Source organism: Opisthocomus hoazin, chromosome 25 (assembly GCF_030867145.1).
Source record: "Opisthocomus hoazin isolate bOpiHoa1 chromosome 25, bOpiHoa1.hap1, whole genome shotgun sequence".
In the NCBI taxonomy this organism is placed as follows: Eukaryota; Metazoa; Chordata; class Aves; order Opisthocomiformes; family Opisthocomidae; genus Opisthocomus; species Opisthocomus hoazin.
This window is the reverse complement of record NC_134438.1, coordinates 6409066-6433688: the sequence shown is the minus strand read 5'-3', so window position 1 is coordinate 6433688 and position 24623 is coordinate 6409066. Positions and strand designations below refer to the sequence as shown.

General features: G+C 51.3%; 2 protein-coding genes across 7 annotated transcripts in view; both read left to right on the top strand.

Annotated features, from left to right (window-relative positions):
• The window catches only part of BRPF3 (bromodomain and PHD finger containing 3), a 29407-nt gene extending 11667 nt beyond the window's left edge, over positions 1-17740 (top strand). For 5 of the 6 annotated variants that reach the window (XM_075442697.1, XM_075442693.1, XM_075442695.1 and 2 more), the window contains 9 exons: positions 432-560; positions 935-1247; positions 2327-2593; positions 2764-3267; positions 5463-5556; positions 8557-8654; positions 10472-10569; positions 12576-12730; positions 15467-17740. In XM_075442697.1, coding sequence (XP_075298812.1) covers positions 432-560; positions 935-1247; positions 2327-2593; positions 2764-3267; positions 5463-5556; positions 8557-8654; positions 10472-10569; positions 12576-12730; positions 15467-15650 — 1842 coding nt within the window. In that variant the 3' untranslated portion in view covers positions 15651-17740. The remainder of the gene's footprint in view (positions 1-431; positions 561-934; positions 1248-2326; positions 2594-2763; positions 3268-5462; positions 5557-8556; positions 8655-10471; positions 10570-12575; positions 12731-15466) is intronic. The other variant, XM_075442698.1, reaches the window with a different exon arrangement.
• Positions 15720-22750, top strand: LOC142364124 (uncharacterized). The gene is made up of 6 exons (XM_075442905.1): positions 15720-15893; positions 17845-17926; positions 18265-18347; positions 19687-19896; positions 20580-20683; positions 22128-22750. Exons 1-6 carry the CDS (start codon positions 15720-15722, stop codon positions 22165-22167), a joined length of 693 nt encoding a protein of 230 aa, XP_075299020.1. The 3' UTR covers positions 22168-22750.
• The last annotated feature ends 1873 nt before the right edge of the window (positions 22751-24623 follow it).

The window sequence follows — 24623 nt, the reverse complement described above, 5'->3', positions numbered from 1 at the left end:
TTTAACTTTTGTGTAATGTTTCTAGTTGACATAATAATATCTTGAGGCAGGGAGTTCTACAGGATGATTTACCAGGCACGAAAAGCTTCTTCCTGTTTTCATTTTTAGTTGTATTATCTTTTAATTTTATGGGGGTTTCTCTTGTTTTGGCTCTCTGAGGTTGGATAAACAGGAGTTCTCCTTACAGAAGGATTGGACTGTGCAGTTAGACTCTGCAAAGTGCCATCCGCCAACGTGTGTCCTGCATGTGGGGAGCATCAGGTGTTTGCCAGAAGTTCTTCAGCAGCGAGTCTGCCAGACTAGTGGTATGATGACCTGAGGTTTCCACCACGAGCAGAGCTGGGGTGATGATTCAGGAGAAACCGGAGGGAGACACCACTCGCCTATGCTGTCCTCGATAGCTGTGCTCACTGCTGTTTTCCCGTTCTCAGGTCAAGGTTCAGCAGGCTGCTATGGAGCTACAGCTGACCCCTTTCAACGTACTTCTGCGCACAACACTGGACCTGCTGCAGGAGAAGGATGCTGCCCAGATCTTCGCAGAGCCTGTTAACCTGAGCGAGGCAAGTCTCTTTCCTAGAGGTGTCTAACGGGTTGTAGATGAGGTATTGCTGGGCAGAGGCTCATGTGCTGTCATAACCCTAGAAGTACAAACCACCTTGTCCCAAGCTGCTGGTGGACTAAAGAATATCTCAAAGAGGACTTGCAGTGTGGGTATCCTTCCAGGCCAAAACAGGGTATCATTTTCTGGAAGCTTCAGCACGTCTCAGACAATGTTTTGCAGAGCCAGGATGTGTCTGCCTTGACTGGGTGACACAGAAATGAACTGCTGGCGCTGCCCCTTGCCGGTGGAAAGGGCATTAGGAGTGCTTATGATGGATGCGCTCTAGTTGGCTAGTAAATGGTTTTTGTAATTGTACAGGTTTTATATGTTTAGGTTCCAGATTACCTGGAATTCATTTCCAACCCAATGGATTTTTCCACCATGAGGCGGAAGCTGGAGTCTCACCTGTACCGAACATTGGATGAGTTTGAGGAAGACTTTAACCTTATAGTTACCAACTGCATGAGGTATAATGCTAAAGACACGATTTTCCACCGAGCAGCTGTCCGGCTCAGAGACCTCGGAGGAGCGATATTGCGTCATGCACGGCGGCAGGCTGAAAACATCGGCTTTGACACTGATGTGGGGATTCACCTGCCCGAGTCACCCAAAACCGAGGACTTTTACCGCTTTTCCTGGGAGGATGGTGAGTGTTTATTAACCCTTTTTACTCCCAGGCAGATCATAACTGTGTTCTTTGTTCTAAGCATGTCACAGCCTGTGTGAAAACATAGCCATCATTTCAGCGTACAAGAATTTTCCTATGTATCTATTTACCTAATCATGTATCTAACTCCTTTAGAGCCTCAAAGGGCAGGATTTCAGGTGAGCCAAGCACTCGGAGCTAGGTGCAGCTTAACTCCAGCTCTCCTAGTGCATGTCCGTCTCAGAAGAGCCTCGTGACTGCCCGTGCTATTTGATCTGTGCCGTGGCTGTGGTATAAACTTGGGATTTTAAAGAACAATACAAAGGTGGATCTAGGATTTTTTTCTCTGAGGAGAGCTCATATACTTCACTGTAAAACAGCAAGAGCAACTGGGTTAGATAAAGCACTGAGGGCTAGGAGGGGGTGGTGTGGGGTTAAGGCACTGGAACCCAAGCAGTCCTAGCTGAGACTTGCCGTTCACAGCATGACCACATCCATTCGCATAGCTGTCTTCAGATGCGGGTCCAAAGCATTGGTTGAATAACTTGGCTAAACTTAGTACAGAATACTGCTGCCATCCAGCACGCAGAGCTCAGTCTGTGGTCTGCTTCCTGAAGGGTGCAGGCGGTCTGTTACGAAATTCGTGTTGGTGTACGATAGCGTGGCTTTCAACTGTCTGCCCTGCTCCAGCGGATGCCAGCCCTGCAGCAGAGCCAGAGGAATGCCAAACATGTTGTGTTTTGGCCAGTTCTGTTTGTGGTCTGATTTTGTCGTTTAATCTGGCAATGAAATAGGTTTCTGCCAAGGACATGGACTGTGAGCTGTCTTGTGTGGGTGCAGACACATGTCCTTTCACTGTCCCTGGGACAGTAGCAGGAACGGGAGGACAGTGCATGTTCAGTCAGCTGCTCTTTACCCAAACGAAGCCCAAGCTCCAAGGTTAACAATTTCTAAATCTCCGAACTAAAGCAGTTGGTTCGTGAATAGCAGCGGTGGGAATGAGACATGGCAGTGGTCCCAAACGCTTCTTGAAGAAGCCTTGCTCCTTCCCTTCACTGTTACGCTCTCTTTTGATGCAGTGGATAACATCCTCCTCCCAGAGAACCGGGCTCACCTCTCCTTGGAGGCCCAGCTGAAGGAGCTGCTGGAGAAACTAGACATGGTGAGCACCATGCGGTCCAGCGGCGCCCGGACGCGACGCATCCGGCTCCTGAGACGGGAGATCAACTCCATTCGGCAGAAACTGGCCCAGCAGCAGAACAAGACCATGCCCAACGGGGAACCTGTGCTGCTGGAAGAGGGGCTGGATAAAACATCGAGGGAGGGGGACGAGGAAGGGGATAAAGGTGAGAAGTTGCAGCAGAATTTTGAGCTCCAGCTCTCCTAGTGCGTGTTGACAGCCAACACCTGCTGCTTCTACTGTCTGTGTGGCCCTAGTGAAAGATGGGAATGGCTGTTGGTAGTTTTGGGAATAACTCTTTCTAAAAATGTTCAAGCAGATCCTTTATTCCTTTAGCAGATGATGCCAAGCCCCCACACCCTCCAACTCTGGAGCCCACAGGACCTGCACCTTCCCTCTCAGAGCTGGACTCTCTGCAGGACCCTCCGACGCTCAAACCCATCAGTGAAAGCAAGCCCTTGAATCAGCTGCAGAAGAGGGTGATGTCGGACAGGGAGCTCTTTGACAAGAAGGCTCTGCAGCGGGAGAGCCAAGCCTTCCAGCGCCTGCTCAGCGACAACGGCCTGAACGGACTGGCCTTGCCACCTGCAGACACCCCTGCCAGCCCACCCTTCAGCGGCGTGGGCCGACGGACATCTGTCCTTTTTAAAAAAGCTAAGAACGGAGTGAAGCTGCAACGAGGCCTGGACTGCTCCCTGGAGAACGGGGAGGACCATGGGCAGAGCGGGCAGCTTTTGCCCTCCCGTCCTGACGGGGAGCGACAAGCTCGGAAGCGGCCGCAGAGCAGGACCTGCAGCGGAAGCGATGGAGAGAAGTCGCCCAGGCAGGCGGCACAGAGAGGTAATTCCTTGGGATTTCTCTTCCTTCTGTACCCTTGGAAACTGTGAGATGGGGCTGAGGGAGTGGGAATCCTGGGGCCGACTAAAGATGTCTGCATCCAGACTGCTCGCCTGAAACTCAGTTTATGCTGGGGGAGGAACAAAGTCCCCGTAACCAGATGTGCCTGATGAAAGCTTCAGCTCTTCCACAGATTTCTAAAATAAGGCAGACAAGACATGTCTGCAATGAGCTGCACCTCTCTGCTGACTATACACAGAGTTTCTGGTAACTTAGTTCAGCTCTAGACACCTCCATTTGAGATATCTAAAGGTACCAAGGTGTAGCCCAGGGGGGTCACAAGTAATTTTTCTCTTTGCCAGTCCACAGGACTGCTGTAACATGCCCAGCAGCTTGCAGAGCTGTTGAATGGCCTGGCTGGAGACTCCGGGGTCTACAATAAGGGCTGATAAGTGTTGGCATTCTTGCCCTCGTGGAAGGATTTGCTTTGGCTGAGCCACTCTGAGCGGTGAGAGTTTCCTGCTGCGGAAATGGTGCATTTGGTTGGAGGTGTGCAGTGAACTGGTAACACAGTGCCAGCATAAGATGAGATGTTAAACATGGCTTTTAAATCTGCTTTACACTCCATTCTGGGGTTTAGATAAAATTAGTGGGAATACCGAGCAGGTTCCTTTTCAGATTAGACCTGCAAATGAGAATAAGCAGCTGAGCTGAAATTTGGAAAGACAAGGTGAAAAGGAACAGCTGAGTGACAGCAATGTGATTGCTTTTTGATTCTGTGTTAACAGCCATTGTGGGGCAGTTCCCATCTGTAAAGCTTGACTTAGGCTATACCTCAAATACTGTCTTAAAATTATTTGGCTGTCAGAAGATCGCTAGCAAATCAAGAGTGTGAGGAAAGCAGTTGAATGTGGGGGTTGACTTACAGGACAGGTTAAAGGAATCACAAATGGCTTCCCCAAAGAGCTGAGAAACTCACCATCATCATCTGCCAGTAACGAAAGCACAGAGGAGTTGCCCACAATGGATACAGGTCAGCGAGGTTGAAACTGAAAAAGGAAAGATACAGTCAGGGTGCTGGAAAATCATTGATAGCTGGGCAGTGTTGTTTTTCCTCTGCTGAAACAGCACTGGTGTTTTTCTCCTGTGAGTTGCAGCACTGCTTTTGTGATTCAGCTCCCTCCACTGTTTCAGACACAATTGATTCCTCCTAGCTGGAGGGAGTGCCCGGTGTGCCGAATCTGTGTTACCGCAGGAGCAGGTCAGCGCGATCGGGATTGTCAGAACAGGGTGTTTCCCAGAAACGTGCTCCTTGTGGCGGTTCTGTATTTACAGCTGGAAAACCAGCAGTGGCCTTGGCACAGATTTGCCCTTTGTATGGCTGACGGGCTTTTGACCAGCCTGTGGGGAACCTGGCAGCAGTGCGTCCCTGGATGGGGGAAGGCTGTGGTTATTTGGGTTCTTGCACCTGCTCTGGGCTTGGGAATGCTCCCAGGGGTCATTCCCTCTCCACCCCTGCCTGTCCCTGGTTGTGGATCTTGTCTAAGCTCGGGGGTGATCCCAGCTCTCTGTGTAGGTATCCCTCCGCTGCGCAGAGCAGGAAACCTGGCAGTGAAGGGAAGATTTCCAGCACCATCGGCATCTGGGGCAAAGTACTGGCTGGAGAGGAAGGTGGTGGGGAGTCATCTTCTACCGAGGGGGAATTTGCTTCCTCAGTGTCTGCTCTGTCCACTGGAAAATCTGATTTCCAGAAATTGAAGCAACGAGTTTTTCCTACAGTGGTTTTCTCAGAGCAAGGAACCCGTAAATTAATAAGCTGTGGTTTTAAATGCTTGTTCCTGTGGGCAGGGACCAGCGTGGCAGCCAGGCCAGGGGTGAGACAGGGAGAAGTCCAAGGCAGTCAGCATGAAACCTCCATGTCTTTTCCAAAGGGCACTTGAAGCCAGATGGGCAAGTGGTTTATTTCCTGGTCAGAGACAGCTTAATTTTTCATGTGTCGGGTAGAAATACATTTTATTAGTCGCTTTTTGGTTGCAGCTGAGTCTGGGGAGCTCAGTGCCGAATTTCTCTTGCTGATTGAAGTACTCAGCATCTCTGTGGCTGTGAGTCACGGGACAGTGACCCTACCTGAGCTGTGGTAGCTTCTCTGTGTGTTGCTGCTGCTTCTTTGGGCTGATTCCCGTTTGTCTCCTTGGCAGGAGTGACTAACGGCTTTGCGAAGCACGCAGAAAGCGGCTCCGACTCCGAGTGCAGCGCTGGCCTGGGTGGGGGGCTGGTGTTTGAAGCCTGCAGGTAAGTGCCCCGTGCAGAACTGTTCCCCAGAACACCTTCTGTGTCTGGGTTAATCTGCCGGGTTTTATTGTTCGACAACTTTGCTGAAACCAACCCGAACTGTTTCTTATTTTGTGTGTTGACCCTAAAGACAAAAAGCTTCTCAGGTTCCGTCCTGTCCTCTTAAGCTATAGATCCCAAAAGCAGTGCTTGATTTTTCAAGCAGATGGGTCTCTGTTGCGCTTCTGTTTCTCAATGCATACGCGTCCTCTCTGCTCATGCATACATTCTTGCATTTCTTGAAAGCCAAAGCTCGAAAAAGCTTGAACTCAAATGTCTAGTTCAGCACTGCAGGTGAAGTCGAACTTCTACCACCTACTGAATTGCTGCTTGCTTCCTCTCAGAGGTTTAAAAAGCAGAACGGGGCACTCAGACGGGCCTGAACAGACTTAAAGCAAAGATCTGTCATCTTTTGGTCAGCTGCAGTAGGCGTATGTGCGTACCATATCCATTTTCTGGTCTTATCTACCTGTCCAGCCCTCCTGACGCTGACTCAAGTCATATCACAGCCCTTTCACTGCGTGGTAAAACCTGTGCTACAGCAGAATTTGTTGGAGTGAGCTGTGAGTGGCAGGCTGAGAACTTGTGACCTTGATGGGTGAGATCGTCCAGGACAGGCAGAAGCAAGACTTCCTTAGCTGATATTCTTAGCCTTGGACATGTTACTGCCCTGTGATTGTCTTTGACCCCGAGAGTGATGACCCATCACTAGAGAAAGATGTTCAGACACCTTATATTTGCTCCCAATGCATCTGCTCAGTTAGTCCTGTAAGACCCGAAGCTTGCAACGTCAGCTGGGCACTGAAAATCGGAAAGCTCCCCATGCACACCCGTCCTCACGACTGAGGCTGCAGTTTAAACCTAAAGGCTGCGTAACAAATTGTTCTGCAGCAGGGTGAATCCCAGGAGCATTTTTCAAGTGAAAACTTCGCTCTGCTATGCAGAGTGATCTTAATTGTTAGCTGTCAGAGGCGTATGATTTTGCAGTTGTAGCTAAGGTTTGATTAGTGTTTCCATTATAAATCTGTTTGCAAAGGCTTTTGTGCCCATGACAAGGGGCAATGCCCTGGGTTCGGAGGAGTAGTTTTGGTGTGAGGGCTGTTCCCTGCGGTGGTGATCTCGGCTCCCCAGTCAGGTGCTGAGGGAAGCACGCGGTGCCCCAGTAAATGATGGATGGTGGATGAGAAGCTCAGCGTGAGCTGGCAACGTGCGCTTGCAGCCCAGAAAGCCAGCTGTATCCTGGGCTGCATCGAGAGCAGCGTGGCCAGCAGGGTGAGGGAGGTGATTCTTCCCCTTTACTCCGCTCTCCTGAGACCCCACCTGGAGTTCTGCGTCCAGCTCTGGAGCCCCCAACATAAGAAGGACATGGATGCGTTGGAGCGGGTCCAGAGGAGGGCCACAAAGATGAGCAGAGGGCTGGAGGACCTCACCTACGAGGACAGGCTTAGAGAGTTGGGGCTGTTTAGCCTGGAGAAGAGAAGGCACCGGGGTGACCTTAGAGCAGCCTTCCAGTACCTGAAGGGGCCGACAGGAAGGATGGAGAGGGGCTTTTCAGAAGGGTGTGTAGTGATAGGACAAGGGGGAATGGCTGTAAACTAAAAGAGGGCAGATTTAGATTAGATATTAGGAAGAAATTCTTCCCCATGAGGGTGGTGAGGCACTGGCCCAGGTCGCCCAGGGAAGCTGTGGCTACCCCCTCCCTGACCATGTTCAAGGCCAGGTTGGATGGAGCTCTGAGCAACCTGGGGTGGTGGAAGATGTCCCTGCTGATGGCAGGGGGGTTGGAACCAGATGATCTTTAAGGTCCCTTCCAATCCTTACCATTCTGTGATTCTATGGTCTCTCTTAGCACGTGCTGAGCCCCTTGGAGGCATAGTGCCTCCAGCTCTTCTCTGAGATGGGACACCCACCGGCCTCTTCATCCTCCCCGTCTTCTCTCAGCTGTGTGCCCGGATCTTCAGCTCAGTCATTGCCTCTTCTGTAAGCTGGATGCTACCCTGACCCCCATGCAGATCTCCCAAGAAGCTACTGCAATAAACTGTCGTAAGGCGAGGAGTTGCGTCAAAGGGAACAAGGAGAGAACTGGATTTGGTCATAGTTGTAGTGTCATTTAAATGAGGGCCCTTGAATCATGCAGCAATCCTTCATGGGCTGAGGGTGCTCCCAGAGCAGGACCAGGAGCCAGACCCTGACCTTCAAACCGTGGCTTGGCCTTATGGCCCCACCATATTTGTCTCTGTTTCCCCATCTGTAAGTGATGGAGACAAATCCGAATTCATAGGGGACCATGGGGACTTGTTACTCGATGTACTTTGTAGATGAAAAGTGCGATGTAAGTGCTTATTATAATAATTGCAAGCAATTCACATAGCAAAAATTACATTAGAGCAATGTGACACCCACAAAACAAGGATTTAAAAACAAGCTGATGTCTCTTGGATGACTTGTACAATTATTCTATTTAGGAACAGCTCTGTTTACTGCTTTTTCTCCACTCTTCTGAGTACCTGATTCACTCAGAATGGGATGGTTATTAGAAAATTGTAAATATTTTTAAAAGAATAATTTCAATAAGTGAAAAAATATGGTTGCTTGAGGTGGAGATAGTCCATTTTCTGAAATGTTTGTAGTAATCAGAGAGATGGATGTTCAGGACGTGGACTGATAGAGTCCGGCTGCGTATATGCTCTGCAGCATGGAGCCTTTGCTGGGTTTCTTCTGGTGTTCATAGCTGGGTTTCCATTCGACCCCTTTTATTGCTTATGGCAAAGCTGGGCTGATGTCCAGCGTGCTCGCACCAGAAGAGACTTACTGAAGATACTTTGCTCAAGTATTCAGTGTTCTTTTAGTGCCAAGGGTGCACCGGTACAGTATTTTTGCAGTATTTTAAGCAGAGGTGAGCAGTTGGTTTACTTGGCTGTGTTTTCTCCCAATACCTACTTTTCCATATCTTTCTGACAGTGGTGTGGTGCCTCCCAAGCGAAGTCGAGGGAAGCCAGCTCTTTCTCGGGTGCCCTTCTTGGAAGGTGTGAATGGAGACTCAGATTACAGCAGCTCAGGTGAGAACGGCCACCCAGCAGCCCCGCTTTGGGGAGCGCCCTGCTCCGGTCCCACCGCACTGCAGGGCTGGCATCCATCCGAACCGGGGAGAGATGGTCCCAGTGCGCGCTGGGAACCAGTCCCGCACGAGCTCTCCAGGTTGTGCGATCAGGCTGCTGACCTGCCTGTGCATTATCACCTGCTTTGTTGTGATTTTAGGTTATTGCATAAAAAGTTTTTCCCTGCTTTCACTGATTGCCTGTGCCCTGTGTTCTCCTCGGATGGGTGCTTTCTGTAGGTCTGGTGTGTGTTGTGTCCCTGGCACTGTCTTCTCCTGATCTGGGACTAGTTGTCTTTAATGACGCTGCAGTACAAACAGTAAATCATAATTATAAGAGGCGTCTCTCTAGAGATGACTTCATAGCTGTTCCCTCTCGTATTGCTGTCGTTGCTTTCAAGGTCTTTGTAACAAAGTTGTCTTTGTCAGACTGTGCTATCCATCAGTAAAATTAAGTCGCGCTCCGCTAATACTACCCAAGGCACTACACCAATCTTCCAGCCCTCACATGACCAGATTCTTGTCTTTCTGACGGTGTGTCAATGCTAGAGTTACTACAGGTTTATGCTGAAGTCAGAATTCAGCTTTGACTCCCTGGTGCTGGCCTGTGCCCTTCTGTACAGCTCCCGTGTGCTGGCTGCTGTCTCCCTGGGAACCGTTATCATCCTGGATGCCGCGTGCTTGCAGTCTGCTCTGGGGATAAGGTTACAGAGCAGGGCTGGTACTGGGAGAATTAGAATCAGTGGGACGATTTTGTGTATTAGAACATAATTTCGTTAATGGAAGAATTCATATGGAAGGCAGTAGTGGAGAAGCACGTCAGATCTGTCTTGGCAGGGCGCTCATTTGGGTTGTGCTCAGCATTTTCTAGATCTCCTGACTTATGTTTGAAAAAATAGATGGCTAATAGACCTCCATCAACTAGAACCAGGCATTTCCTGCAGAGATCAAATAGCCCCAAAGTATATGGCATCAGAATAGTCTAGGTATTTGTATTTAGGAGCAATAAAAAGGAGCTCTCTGAACGGTGGTCCAAATTAATCTCATGTACAGCTTCATCAGTTCCATTGAGGATAGGTTTGACTTGGTGGAGCCTAATGGACCAAATTCATCTCTTGTATACCTCTTTGATTTCAGTGACACAGCAGCTATTCACCCCAGAACTGAATTTGATGAAAATTTCCATATTAAAGCGTTCATCTGAAGCGACGTGCATGCATAGACTTACACCCATGATTTAGGAGCCTGTGGCTTTATTTTATTGCGGAACATCTCTGTACTGACAGGCCATAAAGAAGGGTGGATGTTCACCGTGGCTAGGCTAGATCTCATTGCACATTACATTTTATCATTAACTTACTGCAGATGACATGTGTGTCTTACCACCCCTGGTTTGGATACCCAGTGCATATAATAAGTGGCTTTCCATTTTACTCTAGGTTTTGATTAAGAGTAATGGTCTGGAATTATGCATTTGTGCACACAGTGGTGATTAAATGTACGCTCTTGTGTGATGAACAGCTGGGCAATAGGTTTGTTGTGAAAAAAAGTTGAAATTCCAGCTTGCTGCTTGCTGCAGGAGCAAATAGGTTAAAAAATTACAGCAGAATTATTGTCAGAATGTTTTAAGTATAACAGTAATTAGTCTGTTTTAGCTGATTGCTCCTGAGACAGCGCAGGCCATCGTGCCTGGGTTAGATGACAGTGTGGTTTCTTGTGTTATCATAACCCCCTTGCTAGGACTCCCCCTCCTAAGCCATGTCTCCTTCTGTCCCTTAGGCAGGACTCTCCTGATGTCCTTTGAGAGTCAGGCCGAGCTGGAGCCCTTGGAGCTCGTGTGGGCCAAGTGCCGTGGCTATCCCTCCTACCCTGCCTTGGTAAGTACCCCGTTGCTCTCACAGTCTGCACCCACAGCACAGGTAGCCCAGAACACAGTGCTAGTGTTGCAGTGTAACCAGACAGAAAGGAAAACCCCACAAAATCATGCAATATGTGCTTCCCCCCCCTCCTTTGCAGAGTTAATTTTCCCTGTGCTCATTGTTTCAGAGCATTGCAGAGGATTCATAAAACATGGGTCTCTCGGTGCCAGGGATAGGAGGAGATCTTTCCTCTCCTCTTCTGTTCACTCAGAAGGTATGGGGAAAGTAATTGGTGCTGTTGGCATGAGAAGACCTAACTTTTGTAAAGACAGGCACAAGGTTGCGCTGGTGTCTAACTGCCTGCACATTTTCCTGTATAGTGAGTGCAACCCCATCTGTAGGTGCCGTCCTGGCCTTGTGGTCCATATATCCTCTCGCAGTAACAGTATGTTTGCTTTAAATATGAGAATATATGCACGTGTGTGTACCTAGTCCTTTGAACAATGTTTCCTTAGTATGTATCCATGTTTGGATATGAGATTATTAATGTGAAATCCATAAACCTGGCCTCAGTGAGCACCACACTTGGTTCCAAAGCAAGATGTGACATGCAGTGTTGCTAGGAAGTGCCAGTACCACTGCAGGCTTTTAAGTGGTTGTTAAGTTACCAGCAGAGACTGCTGAAGTAAGCATATAAGTAAGAACATGAGATAGGCTGACTATGTTTCGTTGTTTCTGCTACTTTTAAATATATCCCTTGCGACATGGCTCTTCCTGCCATCTCTGCTCCGTGTAATTTCTGCATGGCTGCAGCCATCCCCTTAAGTGCCTTCATGGTTGGGATCGCTACGACAGACAGCGCTTGTGACTGCTGAGGAATCAGAGGGGGTGAAAGCAACTGCAGTCGTCACGGAAATTACACAGGTCTCTGCCTCCAAGCAGCAGAGCTGTGAAACCATCCGTTAGCTGACATGGCATGTATGCCTGGCCGTGGCTGAGCACAGGTCTGAAGCCGGCAAAAAGGGCAGATGCTGCTAAAAGAGTGACCCTTGTCCATGCTTGTACTCTGACTGGGAGCGCAGAGGAGAGAACAGCTACAGATCCGCTAGCCATGTTGCCCAACCAAAGCATTTTTTGATCTTCGTGTGGCTACAGCCAAAGTTAAATTGCTCTTTAGCACGGCTTTAAGTGGTTAGACTGTCCCCAAAAAAGGCATTTTTTTATAGCACTCGGTTACTGTGGTGAAGTGTCTTAATAAATTCCTACAGCTGGCCAATATCAAAACCAAACAGCTTTTTCAAGCCCTTAGGAGCCAAGATCAGGAGGCAAAGAAGACTGAACGGAGTATTGCATCCACCCGTTGCTGTTTCGTTCTCCTGCTGTGATCACACAGCACAAGCGTTGGACACCGGCGTTTCTGCCTTATGTGGGGAGAGTCGAACGCGTCTGTTGTTGCTTCTCTCCCAGGCGACTGTAGTCTGCGTTCCCCCAGCTTGATAAAGCTGGCACTGCTTGTTGACTCTCCAAATATTGGGCCTGATTCTGATCTAATGGCAGCATAAATCGGAGCAATGCCACTGAAGTCAGCTGAATTGCACCGGAACAGAGCTGCTGTGAGATCGCATTGTGCCTGCTGAGTACAGCAGTGGTGTTGAATTCATCGTACGAGTTTGGAGTGAAGGAGGGAAATCATGTGCTGAACACGACAACACTGAGTTTGTACTAAATTACAAGTTAGTGTAAGTGCATCAACATCCACACAGAACCACATACTTACGTCCTTGCTCTTTTTTAAGACTGGGTGCTTGGCTTTTGGACTGACTGGCTTCCCTTCACAGGAGGAGTCTCAAGGACAGCAAAATTCTGTAAGAATTGCTGCTGAGACAGAGTAAGCAATTTTGCTTACCCATCCGAAATAGATTTTAATTGTCTAGCTTGGATAGACTGAAAGAACAGAAAAAAAATGCATTCTCTGCAGTACTTGAAGGGTTTTGTGCTTAAATATCCTTTCCCTGTGTCACTAGATAATCGATCCCGAGATGCCCCGCGAGGGTTTGCTCCACAATGGAGTCCCCATCCCAGTCCCACCCATGGACGTGTTGAAGTTGGGGGAGCAGAGGCAGACAGAGGCAGGAGAAAAACTCTTCCTTGTCCTTTTCTTTGACAACAAGAGAACCTGGTGAGTGTGTGCAGAAAAGCTGGAGCCTGTGGTGAGTGCTGTGGCAGAGAGGGAAGATGTAACGTCACCTTTGGGGTGTGGGAGCATACAGGGATGATGATGATGATGATGTTACATGTAAATTGGAGAATTTAAGCATGCAGCAGCCAAGAAAAGTCTAAATGAGGAAGCCAGCCTGCTTTTCCCTGGTCCAAGAGCGCGACATCTGACTGCTCCACTTCCACGGTGCAGCATCCTTCACCCGAGGGTCACGTCACCACAAAAATACTGAGGCACACGAAGAGCCAATTTAGTAGTCAAAATCTGCAGTAAATTTCAGAGAGCATTTGACTTTAAAACACCAGCACACTCAGCAGCCAGTTCCACTGCTGTGCAAAAGATTTGCCAAAAATCTCCAGGGTAACGTTTTCAAATGCTGGGGTTTGTTCCATATTTAGACTTGCCTGATTTTTCAGAGGTGCCGAGTACCTGCAGTTTTCAAATCAAGATGCTTGTTTAAGATGGAAAATGTAGGTGTAAGCACCTGGCTCAGGGCAAGTGAAATATCTCAAGGCCTTTTACTGTTCTGTCTCAGACAGACTGAATCTGGTGATTTTAGTATCCGAGGCTGACCATGCTCACATGGTAACAATAACCCAGACAGATATAATAAGTCACAAACCAATGAAGTGCCTTAAAAATGAGCAATAAGGCTTGGAAATCCGTGTAGTGGGAAACTTGTAAATTTGGAGCATTATGCTGGAAGGGGTGAGTCCCCCCAGTGAGGCAGGCAGCCGTATGCTAAACCCACTGGATTATTTAACCAGCAAATGGTACATGGGAACTTGAACTGAGCAAATAAATTGCCACGAAGGAGGCAATACCTGTGTGCAGCTGGAATCGCAGATCCAGAGAGTTTATACTGCGGAAAAAGCGGATGCTGGGCGGTTGGGGTGCACGTGGGAACAGAGGAGAGAATGGGCTCGCCTCTTCTGCTGCTGCCCCTATAAAATAAGATATCAAGGGCTTGAAAAGGAGCCTCGTGCTACTTTGAGAGTCCTTGGTGTCCCGGGGAAGGTCCTTGCTGGTGTCCCTGGAAGGGGTCTGGGTGAGGCTGCAGCCAGGCAGCCCTGGCAGAGAGAGCATCTCCCATAACTCCCGTAAGAGCAGGGAAGGGCGAGGGGCTGGAGGAGGGAGGCGAACATCGCCCGGCGTCTGCGGCGCGGCTGGAGGGAGGGTGCATCATGGGGAGAGGGCAGAGCCAAGCATGCAGTGGGGTAAAGCAGCAAGGGGGAGTGTTTCCCCCTGTGTTTTGGGGCTGCTGCAGTGTTTTATGCAGTTTGAAGAGATGGAGGCAAGGTGCAACACAGGCAAAGGAAACGTGTGTGCTGACTTCTTCAGAAGCTGAGAAGAGGACCACCATCGCATCCCTTGATCAGTATGGTTGTGTCCTCTGGGGGAAAGAGGTGCCAGGAGAGTCACTCTCCTGAGGTTTTTTATTAGTACACTGATTACCAGAACCACTTGATACAGGACATGTTCTTCAAAGAGGTACTAATGACTTTTAGCTGAAAATCAGTGGCAGTGCCACGCTTCCTGTTGCTGTAGTCATTGGTTTTGAAAAATCTAAATCCAAACTTGTCATTAAAGCTACTTTCCCAACAAAAATTAGCATTTCCTTGGCTTTGCCCTGCTTTTGTTGGAGACAGGCTCTGGTGGATGTTTACGCTTTTAAGTGGCCACTTAGATCCTTATTTGCAATTCCTGGGAAGCCAGGGCGCCTCGGGGAAGTCCTAAACCCCGGTGGTCTTAGTGCCAGATCCAAATTGTGCTGACTTCAGTGATGCTGCAGAAGGGTCACAGACGCTGAAATTGGCCCCTCGTCTTCATGGCGAAGATGAGCTGAGCTGCCCTGGGTTGTCCGTGTTGGCTGGCTGGGAGATGTGTTGAGCTGTGCTAGCAGTGGCTGAGCTTTAGCTCCTAGGGGCTGGACTTTGTTAGGGAAGATGACATGTTTCTGAGCGTTCTAATTAACGTGGGCTCATGACTGCACGATAAAAACTTGCTATAGACAAGGCACTTGCAATTTAAGTCATAAGTTGGGTGGGGTCAGCTTAGGCTTGGGACGTGTCTGCCTGTTTCTGGATGATCCTTGGGATAGTTGTAGTCACCCAAACCCTGATCCTTATGGCCTCTTGGAACAAGGCAGAGCTTTCTTGGGCATAAAATCTTCCTTTCCACCATGGAAGTCCCTGTGTTTGCTGCTCTGTGGAACACAGGGGTTTCCAAGTTTCCCCTGGACCTCAAGGGAGTGTTGAAAGCCTGGAGTAAAGTCTCCAAGGAGAGAGAAATCTGTGGTCGTGCAGGAAGGCATTTTGCCTGCAGGTGGTTCCATGTCAAACGCAGGCATTTAAACATTTGTATCAACATTGTGGAGTGTTAATTATAAACAAATAGATCACAGGAACATAGCTGCTCCTGGGGAGGAGATGACAACCAGTGACTAGTGGGTGCTGAGACGTGGGAAATGCTTGAGGAGCTGGAGTACTTGGCCACGTCTTGGAAACTCTTGGGACAAACTCCTTGGCCTGTTGCAGCAGGTTGGAGAGCCAGGCACATCGGAGCAGTCAGCCTCCTGCAGAGAGCTCAGGCATGGCATTGCAAGGGCAAGAGGCCTCCAGGTGTTTGCTCTTCTTTCCCTGTTCCCCCTCTCGATGCCCTCGGTGATGGGGCTTTGTGCTCTCCTTTCTATTGCAGGCAGTGGCTTCCGCGTGACAAAGTCTACCCCCTCGGCGTGGACGACACAGTGGACAAGCTAAAGATGATGGAAGGACGAAAAACCAGCATCCGCAAGTCCGTGCAGGTGGCTTACGACCGAGCCATGATTCACATGAGCCGCGTGCAGGGAGATCACCCCTTCGTTACGTCCAACTACCTGTAAGGGGTCGGGGCAGCTGGGCCTCCTTCTCCTCCAGACCCCGCGCTCGCTGCAGAGCTGACCGGCTGGGCGATGCCGTTCCCAGCAGCTGTCTGCACTCCTCGAAGTACCCTGGAACGTGCCAAAAAGCCTGCCCAGCTTCTTTCTGAATGTGTCTCGCTGAAGAGCTGGCAGGAGATGAAATGTATAGTCTACAGGGCCAGGAGGAGGGTGGTTAGGAGAAGCTGCCAGGTGACGGGAGCCAAGGTGAGCTGATGCAGTGAGCTGAGCGCGGCGCCCGGATGCTCGGACCTCGTGCACCCTCCCTCGGCCCTGCCTCCCGCGCGCCGACGGGGTTTTTAAGTCGTCAGCCAGCCCCGAGTAATTCCCGGGAACCCGTCACCACTGTAACCGAACCAGGATCCTTTATAGAAATCCCAACCGGACTTTTCTGGTGCCAAATTTACCCTAACCATCATCGGCCTTTTCATTTTTTTAAATGACTTTGACTGTCCCATCACATTAATAAAAAAATGGTAGCTGGGAGTTCGCGTTACGATTTTCCTGCCTACGGACGTAGCGTTTTCATGTTTGATTCTCTCGCTGCATTTAGAAAAGCTCGAGGTGTTTTGGCAACCTTCCCCTCTGCTGCACACCCGTACACACACAGATGCCAGAGCTTTAAATACGAGAAGCAAATCGGCTGATTTCTGTGTGTGTGTCCGAGAAATTTATTTGCTAGTTTCACATCGGAATTCTGATTTCTGTGACTCTGATTGTTCCAGTAACATTTCGGATCATGGTTTAATAGAGTGCCGAGTCGAAACAAAGAAAACTTCCTTTTTTGAAGAAGTAAAATGAATTTTGGGGGTGTCTTAATGAGCTGGAGCAGCCTTGCAGATGCCGAGGTTGATCAGGGTTGGAGGGAGATAGATCTTTTGTGTTGGCTTATGCACATCTGCTGTAAGACTCCTCTTCCTTTCTTCCCCTTTCTCTTTTCTGTGTCTGATGTTTGCCTCGGGCTCGGTTGGGGTTGAAACCGAGCGCTGGCTAGAGCACACGACCGTTTTGCCTTTTCGCCTGCTCCCACGCACGCGGCTCCTTCCCCGGTGTGTGGGTCTCCAGCACTGTTGGCTGTTGAAGCCCGAGCAAACCCAGCTCTGCAGACAGTCCCGGCTTTTCGGGTTTGCGTCGCGAAAATGGGGACAGCTGATGTTTGGAAACTGGATGATGAAACCTTTTCTATTAGCCAAGGACTTTATGATTTCTCCGAGCTCTTCTGTTGCGTGTCCCTTTTTGCTTTCCCATTTTAAGAACCAAAGGTGCAGAGCAAGATTGTAGATTGAAGATCATCATTTCGCTTTTTAACTCAGTATTTTTTTATTATTTTAACTTTTTCATACTGAAGAGAATGTGGGGTCAAAAATAATAATAATTAATAATAATAATAATGAATAGTGGGGAGTAATCACTGCCATTTCTACTTGGTCTACTTTTTTAAAATACCACTTCTTATACATTGGGACATGGAACCACACTTTGAGGAAGATTCCTGTAACATATAGAGATGGGGCATAGGGTTTTGTAAAAATAATAATAATAATAATGCCTATGGAGTGTGGCTAGGGAAGGATGTTGTGTACATAGTTGTAAAATACTGTTCTAAATTATTTAGACCTATTGTCACCGTTCTTGAAGTCCTCAGTTGTGTTGCTGGGTCTTTTATATGCACACAGTGTAATTTATTTAAAGGAACGTACCCTTTTCCAAGGTGGTAGCTCAGCTGTGGACTTGTGACCTGTGTATATGTTTGAAGATCTTGGGATCTGAGTTCTTTTGGGTTTTTTTTTTTTGGTGTTTTTTTTAATGACATTTTAGAATTTGAATTGGCTAATATCCTGCTGTTGCTACGGGACCTAAGCGTTACTGTCAGTCTGCTGTAAAGCACAGATCGCTCTATTTATTGTAGAAAGTGAGTTTATTTGCTTTCTAGAATTGTTTATATCAGATGGTATAAGAGAGGTAATAAGAAAATCTATGCTTGTAAAGAAAAAAAAAATGCTAATTTTACCTACTATAATCTGACTGTCTGAGACTATATTTTCTCTCTGAGAAATAAATGTTCTAATGTATAAAAAAAAAATTAAGAGTCCTTCCTTGCTAGTATTGTCCTGAGGTCCAGGCCATCACTTACCATGATGGTTTTTATTCATCCCAGTCGTCCCAGGTGTTGCAGAGAGCAGCGATAGGGAAGGGGCACGCGGAGGGATCGCTTGTGCTGCCTCGAGCATCTCCCAGAGGTGAGTTTGGTCCCTGTGCAGCGGGTGACAGGGTTGGGTGCCGCAGGATGGATCCCACTGAATCCCACCCCCCTGGCCAGGGGCGGCTGAGAGCCCTGAAGGGGTGGGAATTGGGAATTTGGAGCTTGAAGCCCATCTCGGGATGCTCGTGGTGGGTGGGGGGCGGCTGCGATGCGGGGCTGTGGGCAGCGGGGTTTGCCCGCAGATGGAGAGGAGCGGAGCCGTGTGGACGCGGCAGCCGGGCTGGTCCCTGGCTCCCGGCCGGGGAGGGCTGCTCGTCTTCGCAGGGCTCTCGCGTTGTCTCGCTTCCCTAAGATGCATTTTCGCTCCCCGCACAGGTTCGCGTTGCTGCGGGCGGTGGTCCGCCGTCGGGACCCCGTTGCTGTCCAGCCCCTCCGTGCAGACCTCTTCAAGGATGCAGGTACTGATCCCCTCTGCTGTGAGCATGAAGCCCTTCTGGGGCCGGAGGCACGGACCCTGCAGGAGCCAGGGGATGCTTTTCCCTTCCTTTCCCCCATCCCGTTGTTGTTCTCAGCACCACAGATTTGGCAGGAGACAGCTGCAGTCGCCTGCTTCGAGGCCTCATCCTGGCTCTCGCCTCCCTGCCAGCCTCGCTGCCTGCCTCGCCGGCGCGTCCTCTGCCTCCCGGGCTCAGACAAGTGTCAGCCTGATTAATCAAAACCCCCATCTCCGATAATCTCCCGTCCCCAGCTGCCACCACACTGTCGTGTCTCCGACCCTCATCTCCAACTGGTGCTGAAACACCGAGTAATTAAATTCCTGTTTTCTCCCTAATAGGTTTGTCCTTTCGGATGCTTCTGCCTTTAGTTGGAAGGCAAGGGTGCCGTGGGTCTCTCCAGCACCAAGCTGTGGAGCTGGGCTCACCCTCCCTGGATCTGGCCTGTCGGCAGCATCTGCGGGAGGATGAGGAGGGGACTGGAGCATCTCTCCTACGAGGAGAGGCTGAGGGAGCTGGGCTTGCTCAGCCTGGAGAAGAGAAGGCTGAGAGGGGACCTTAGAAATGCCTCTAAATATCTGCAGGGTGGGTGTCAGGAGGACGGGGCCAGACTCTTTCCAGTGGTGCCCAGCGACAGGACAAGGGGCAACGGGCACAAACTGAAGCAGAGGAAGCTCCACCTGCAGATGAGGAAGAACTTCTTCCCTCTGAGGGTGACGGAGCCCTGGCCCAGGCTGCCCAGGGAGGCTGTGGAGTCTCCTTCTCTGGAGATATTCCAGCCCCGCCTGGCCGCGGTGCTGTGCAGCCTGCTCTGGGTGACCCTGCTTGGGCAGGGGGTTGGGCTGGGTGACCCACAGAGGGCCCTGCCATGCTGGGATTCTGGGATTCTGCTGGGAGCCACCATCCCTCCAGAGCTGGTGCAACAGCGTCACCAGGGCTGCTGCCGACGGCACCTTTGCCTGAAACCAGTAATTAATTTGCAGTTTTGCAAGCAAAACTTTCTGGTGGAGAAGTGTAATCTCCCCTCGATGACGTGGTGCGCGTTGCTTGGTGTCGTCAAGGCTTCAGGTGCAGCCACCAGCCTTGCCCCGTCCGTTTCTCCGTGTTCCTTTTCGGAGTAGCAAAAAACACAGAATGAGTGAGAACGGGAAGATCCGCTGGCTCGGCACGCGGCAGGGCTCGGGCTCGGCTCCTTGTCTGGCGCTGGGACGATGCTGAAGGCTGGCAGATTTTGATCAAGGGGGGAAGGAAGTTTGTTGGATTTCTGCAACCATTCCTAATTTTCTGAATGTTTTTTATCAAGGTGCCGGCTGCCGGGATGGCAAGTGATGGCCAGGAACGAGTCGCGTCCCAGACCCAGGGAAGGGTCTTGTTTATGGACGTGCTCTTCAAAAACCCTCCTGGAGGAGTCCGAAATGCGCGAGCAGGGTGCTCCACACCCCTTCGCCGCTGTGGCGCGGGCTCAGGGGGTGCCGGGGGGCTGCGGGGCCGTGCCCAGCCCTGGCACCCACAGGTGGGTGCTCACCCACGTGCATTTACTGGTGGGATGGGTCTCCTTGGGCACGTGCTGCTTCCACACCCACAGAGGAGGAGTTTTTCTGACCAAGAATAGTGGCTATGCAACCAAACCGTGGGTGCGCCCAGGGGAGAGCTCTCCCTGTGCTCTCGTTATAATCATCTGTAAGTGTAATTAGCACTTTCTAAGTAGACAATGCATAGATAGACAGTAGAAATTAGCTCCAGGAGAAAACAGGAGCAGCTTTCTCCTCTGCGTGTGGCTCAGCCAGACCCTTGGGTGTCCAAGTGGCCTTTGGTGAGGACGGGGTGGGTGACACCGGGTGCTGTGCGTGGGCTTTGCTGCGTGATTTTCTGGAAGGGGGGGGCGGGGTGGCGTGGAGCCGGCTCCTTGGAGGCGGAGGGCTGGCAGGTGACAAAACCCGAGGGATTCATCCTCTCCTTCTCCAGCCTCCCAAAACAGCCCTGGCTCGCTGCGTTGCGCGGTGCGTCGGGGTCCCCACGCTGCCCCGGGCGAGGGCCACTGTGGGGGGGAGTGGGAGCTCGGGGCAGCAATGGGGACGGGGGGGTAGTGGGTGAGCGAGATGTATTTACCACACGCTTCAGCGCTGGGAGGGCTGGAGCTGGGGCAGCGGCTGGGAGGAAAGCCCTGAGCTCCATTTTTCTTTTTCTCCCTTGCAGCAGCAGAGGAGGGCAGCCGGTCTCATCACAACGCTGTGCAGCGCGGGGTGGGAGTCTGAGATGGGAAGGAAGGCAGCGTGGATGGACAGGGCGGACAGAGAAAGGTGAGGATGAGGAGGGAGGGGCAGGCGAGGGCCACGGGGCTCCTTCCAGCCTGGGGTTAGTTTTTCTCCAGCGTTGCTCAGCGTTTGATGGATGCTGCTGCGCTGTGAAACGCGCCGTGATTACTCAGCGGGAGAGCAGGGCTTCGTCTGCGCTGATCCATAGTCGATATTCGATATTCTCAGCGCCGTGTGTCCCCCCGCAGACCCCCAGCCCTTTGGGGTGAAGCCGGGCAGACCCACAGCGGGCCGGGACACAAGGAGCTGCTGCTGCTGCTGCCGATGTTTCTGGCACGCGTCGGCGTCCATGCAGACGCGTACGGGTGCCTTGAAAAGGGAAACGCTGATATTTCCAGCACTCTCCACAGCCCGCATCCCTTTTTCTCCCAACCCTTCACAGCTCCACTCCGGAGCTTGCACGCGAGCCCAGGGGCTGGGAACGGGCCTCTGTCGGCACCTCCTGTGGGAGAAGCACCCTCACCGCCGGCTCCTGGGTGGCATCAGGGGTGGGGGAGAAGTCGGCAAGGAGACAGCTCCAAAATCAAGGGTGGGTTCGGTGCCCTGGAGCCCGCAGTCCCTGTGCAGTGCTGATGGGAAGCTGACACTGGCAGGAAATTAAAGTCATGCGTTTATTGTAGGAAAGGGAAAAGGGATTATTTTTTTTTCTGAGCATGCCTGGAATTTTTATTCGCCCTTATTTATGCACTGCCTCCTGTGGAAATGGTTAGAAGTATTTTTTTTCTTCAGTGTAGACATTTTGCAGCGTTGGCAGATGAGCGCGTGCCGAGCGGGCGGTGACGCTGACGGCAAGGACGGCGCTCAGCGCTTGCTCCCTGCTGAGGGAGATGCCGAAGGAGCATGGGGCCGGGCCGGGAAGGGGTCTGCGAGAAGGTTCCTTAAAGAAAAGCCCAGACTTTGCTCCGATCAGAGCCCTTTGGAGAGTGGGAGTAACGATATTGTTCGCCACTTGCTGTGAGCGGGGCGAGCTGGGACGAAGCTGCGGTGATGCCGGGGTGAATCCGTCGGGATTCGGCTGCGTCTCAGTTCTGCCCCTGGCAGGAAACCTCCTGTCGCCCGTGGTCCTGACCCAGCCAGGAGAAGCCGAGGCTGTAAAATGCATTTTGGGATTCGGTGGGGTTTTCAGTGCTGCGCCGGAGGCACGGGGGTAGCCAGGCTGGGAGGATGGACAGACAGACAACGGGAGGAAGGATGGCCGATGCCTCCCGCAGTGCTCGCGTGGATGGGGAAGCTGGCTTTTCCCTCTGGTTTATTGGTTTCTTCATTCTTGGCACTGTTCTGATCAGCTCCTCTCTTCCCACCCATAGGCATTTTCTTAAAAGAATTCCTCCAGTTAAAAAAAAAATACAGAAAATAAAAAAAACCCCACCCAGCTCATCCTAAAAAGCACAATATTAAATTTTAAATCCAAATTTTCTGTCTAATGCAGGTCCCAAGCCATTGTACACGAAGAGGACAAGCGGCACTAAGAACAGAACAGCCAGCAGCCGCCGTTCTCTGCCATCCCTCAGAGAGCGTTCGGGGGAGAAGATGGAAAGGCACCAGGGTCAGGCTCTGGCGATGGATCGATGGCGCTGGAAATAAATGGTGGAGCTTGGCCAGGGGATTTATGGAGACCCTTGGCCAGAGGCGTGATCCGGGTTTGTCGGGACAGGCAGCGATGTGTTCTGGGACTGGTGCACAGCAAAATCCTTTGCCCCGGCTCGTATGGCGGCTGTGGGGGGTTTCCTGCCCGGCAGCCAGGCTGGACCAGCGCTGGCCGGAGCAGAGTGCCCGTCCCGTGCCGACGGTGCGGGCTGGACCGGGCCGGGCTCCACTCTGCAAAGCGACGTCGGGGAGAGGCACCGCTGAGCTGGCCCGGGAGCTGTGTGGGGCTGCTGGGGAACAATTTGCACCGCAGCTCACGTGTTTTAACTCTATTTACTTTGACACTGATCAGAAAAGAAATGAAATAGTCACGCTAATATATTTTTAATTAGTCCATTAGCATTGCTAAATAAAATAAATTTTGCAGGCAGACGCGCTTGCTGAAGCATGAGCTTTCATTTCTCATTCTCGGGGCTGCACAAAATTTATTTCTTCTGCCTTTCCGAGGAAATTTTAAGCTTCTTCTCGTCATCCGAGCCCGGCTCCTTCTGCAGCACCCACTCCCTCGGCCGTGAGGGTCCTGGGGGGCTGCGCGGGGGCTGGGGCTGCGGCACGGAGTGCGGGAGGAGGTTTGGGGAGAGGCTCTGTGGAGTTGGGGTTAGGGGAGCTGGCCAGGAATTAGTGGAGTGGGGTGGCTGGTGGGGTGATGGGTGGCAGGAGAAGGGTCTTTGGGCTTCGGTGGGGATGAGATGATTTCAAAGAAAGCCTTGTCTCTGTCTCCAGGTGAATTGAAATTGAAGGGAATGGCGTGAGGAGCTGAAATGTGAATCTGGTCTGACCTGCATGTCTGACCCCAGCCGCTGGCTGCGGCCGAGGCTCCGGGAGCCGGCGGAGCTGCCGGAGCGGGCAGTGCCAGGGAGCATCATCCTGATCCGACAGCTGTGAAACCCCCAGGAAGCACAGGTCCATCCTGCGCTGTGACTGCTCTGGGAACCCATCCCAATGCTCCTCCGGTTCTGCCCGGCTCTGGACACCCCCCGGGATGCTCCGGCCACCCCCTCGCTGCCTTCGTGCCACTGCTGCCGGAGCTGTTGCGCTGCAGTTGGGAGGCCTGAGTGGTTTCAAGCGAAAATAAGCTCCTATCGCCCTTCCTCTACCCTCTCACCAGGGGCAGCTGGCTTGGTGGACCGAGAAAATCTGATTTCCCAAGACCCCGCACCCTGGGCCGTCACCCGCTGCGGCATCCCTGGGGACTCGGGTGCTCCCTCCTGCTGCAACACGCCCTGACCCTCCGCTGTACAATGCCTTGGGCTGCCATTTGGTGAGTTCTTTTGGGCCTTAAAAAACCCACAAAAAAATAATCAGTGAAGTTCTTACTGTCAGGGTTTCAAGCCTTTACACCTCGATTTGGATTCCTGTAATTGGAAGGTTTTACGGTGCGCAGTGTTCCCTTGCTCCGGCAGAGCTGCAGGTAAAAGTATTAAAAGGGGAGTTCTTCACTTTTTTGTTTTTCACTATGATTTCTACCTGTTGCAAGGAAGGGGGGAGAAGGAGGATTTAGCAACAAGAAGGGATGTTGAGGAGCTGCTTCTCCAGAGGCGAGCACTGAAAAGCAGCAGCCGCAGCCCCACCTCAGCCCAGCTGCCATTAACTTCCCTGCTGACGTTTTGGGGTGAAATGATGACATATCAATAAAGCAGCTTCCCCCTCCTGCCCCATCTTTTCCTCTTTGAAGAAATGAAATTATGACTTACTGCATTACTCTGTGGCTAGAAGGTTTCCGTGCCAATGGCACCAGCAGCAGCGCGGTGCCCGCACCAGCTCCAGCCCCCGGCCCGAAATGGGGGAGAGGAGCCGGTGCCCGGAGTCAGGCTGAGAAATTGAGGAGGATGCCTTGGTTTTGGGGGGGGCAGTCCCAAGGGGCATAAAGTGAGTTGTGTGGGGTCTCAGTGCAGGTTTCTGGGGGGGGGGGGTCTGCCTGGGGCAGGGGGTCCCCGCTGGCATGGCCCCCAGCCCCTCGCTGAGCAGCACCAGGAAACCAGGGCCCAGAAATCCCATCGAGGTAATTAGGCTGAGCCGTGAATTAGCGGCTTCGAGACCGATCGCAGCGGCTGGGGCAGGGATTTGAATTTTCCAGCAAACTCAGTCTGGTTTTAGGCTACGGGCAATGGGCGGCGCGATGCCAGGGGTCATCTCCGGGTTGGCTGACCTGCTCCTCAGCTAACTTTTGGGTTATGTTTTTTTCTCCTTTAAACTGCTCTTTTTTGCACAAAACCGCTGTTCTCAAACCTTGGGCCCAAAACCAGCCGTGGCCTCAGGGGAACACAGGCCCAAGGAT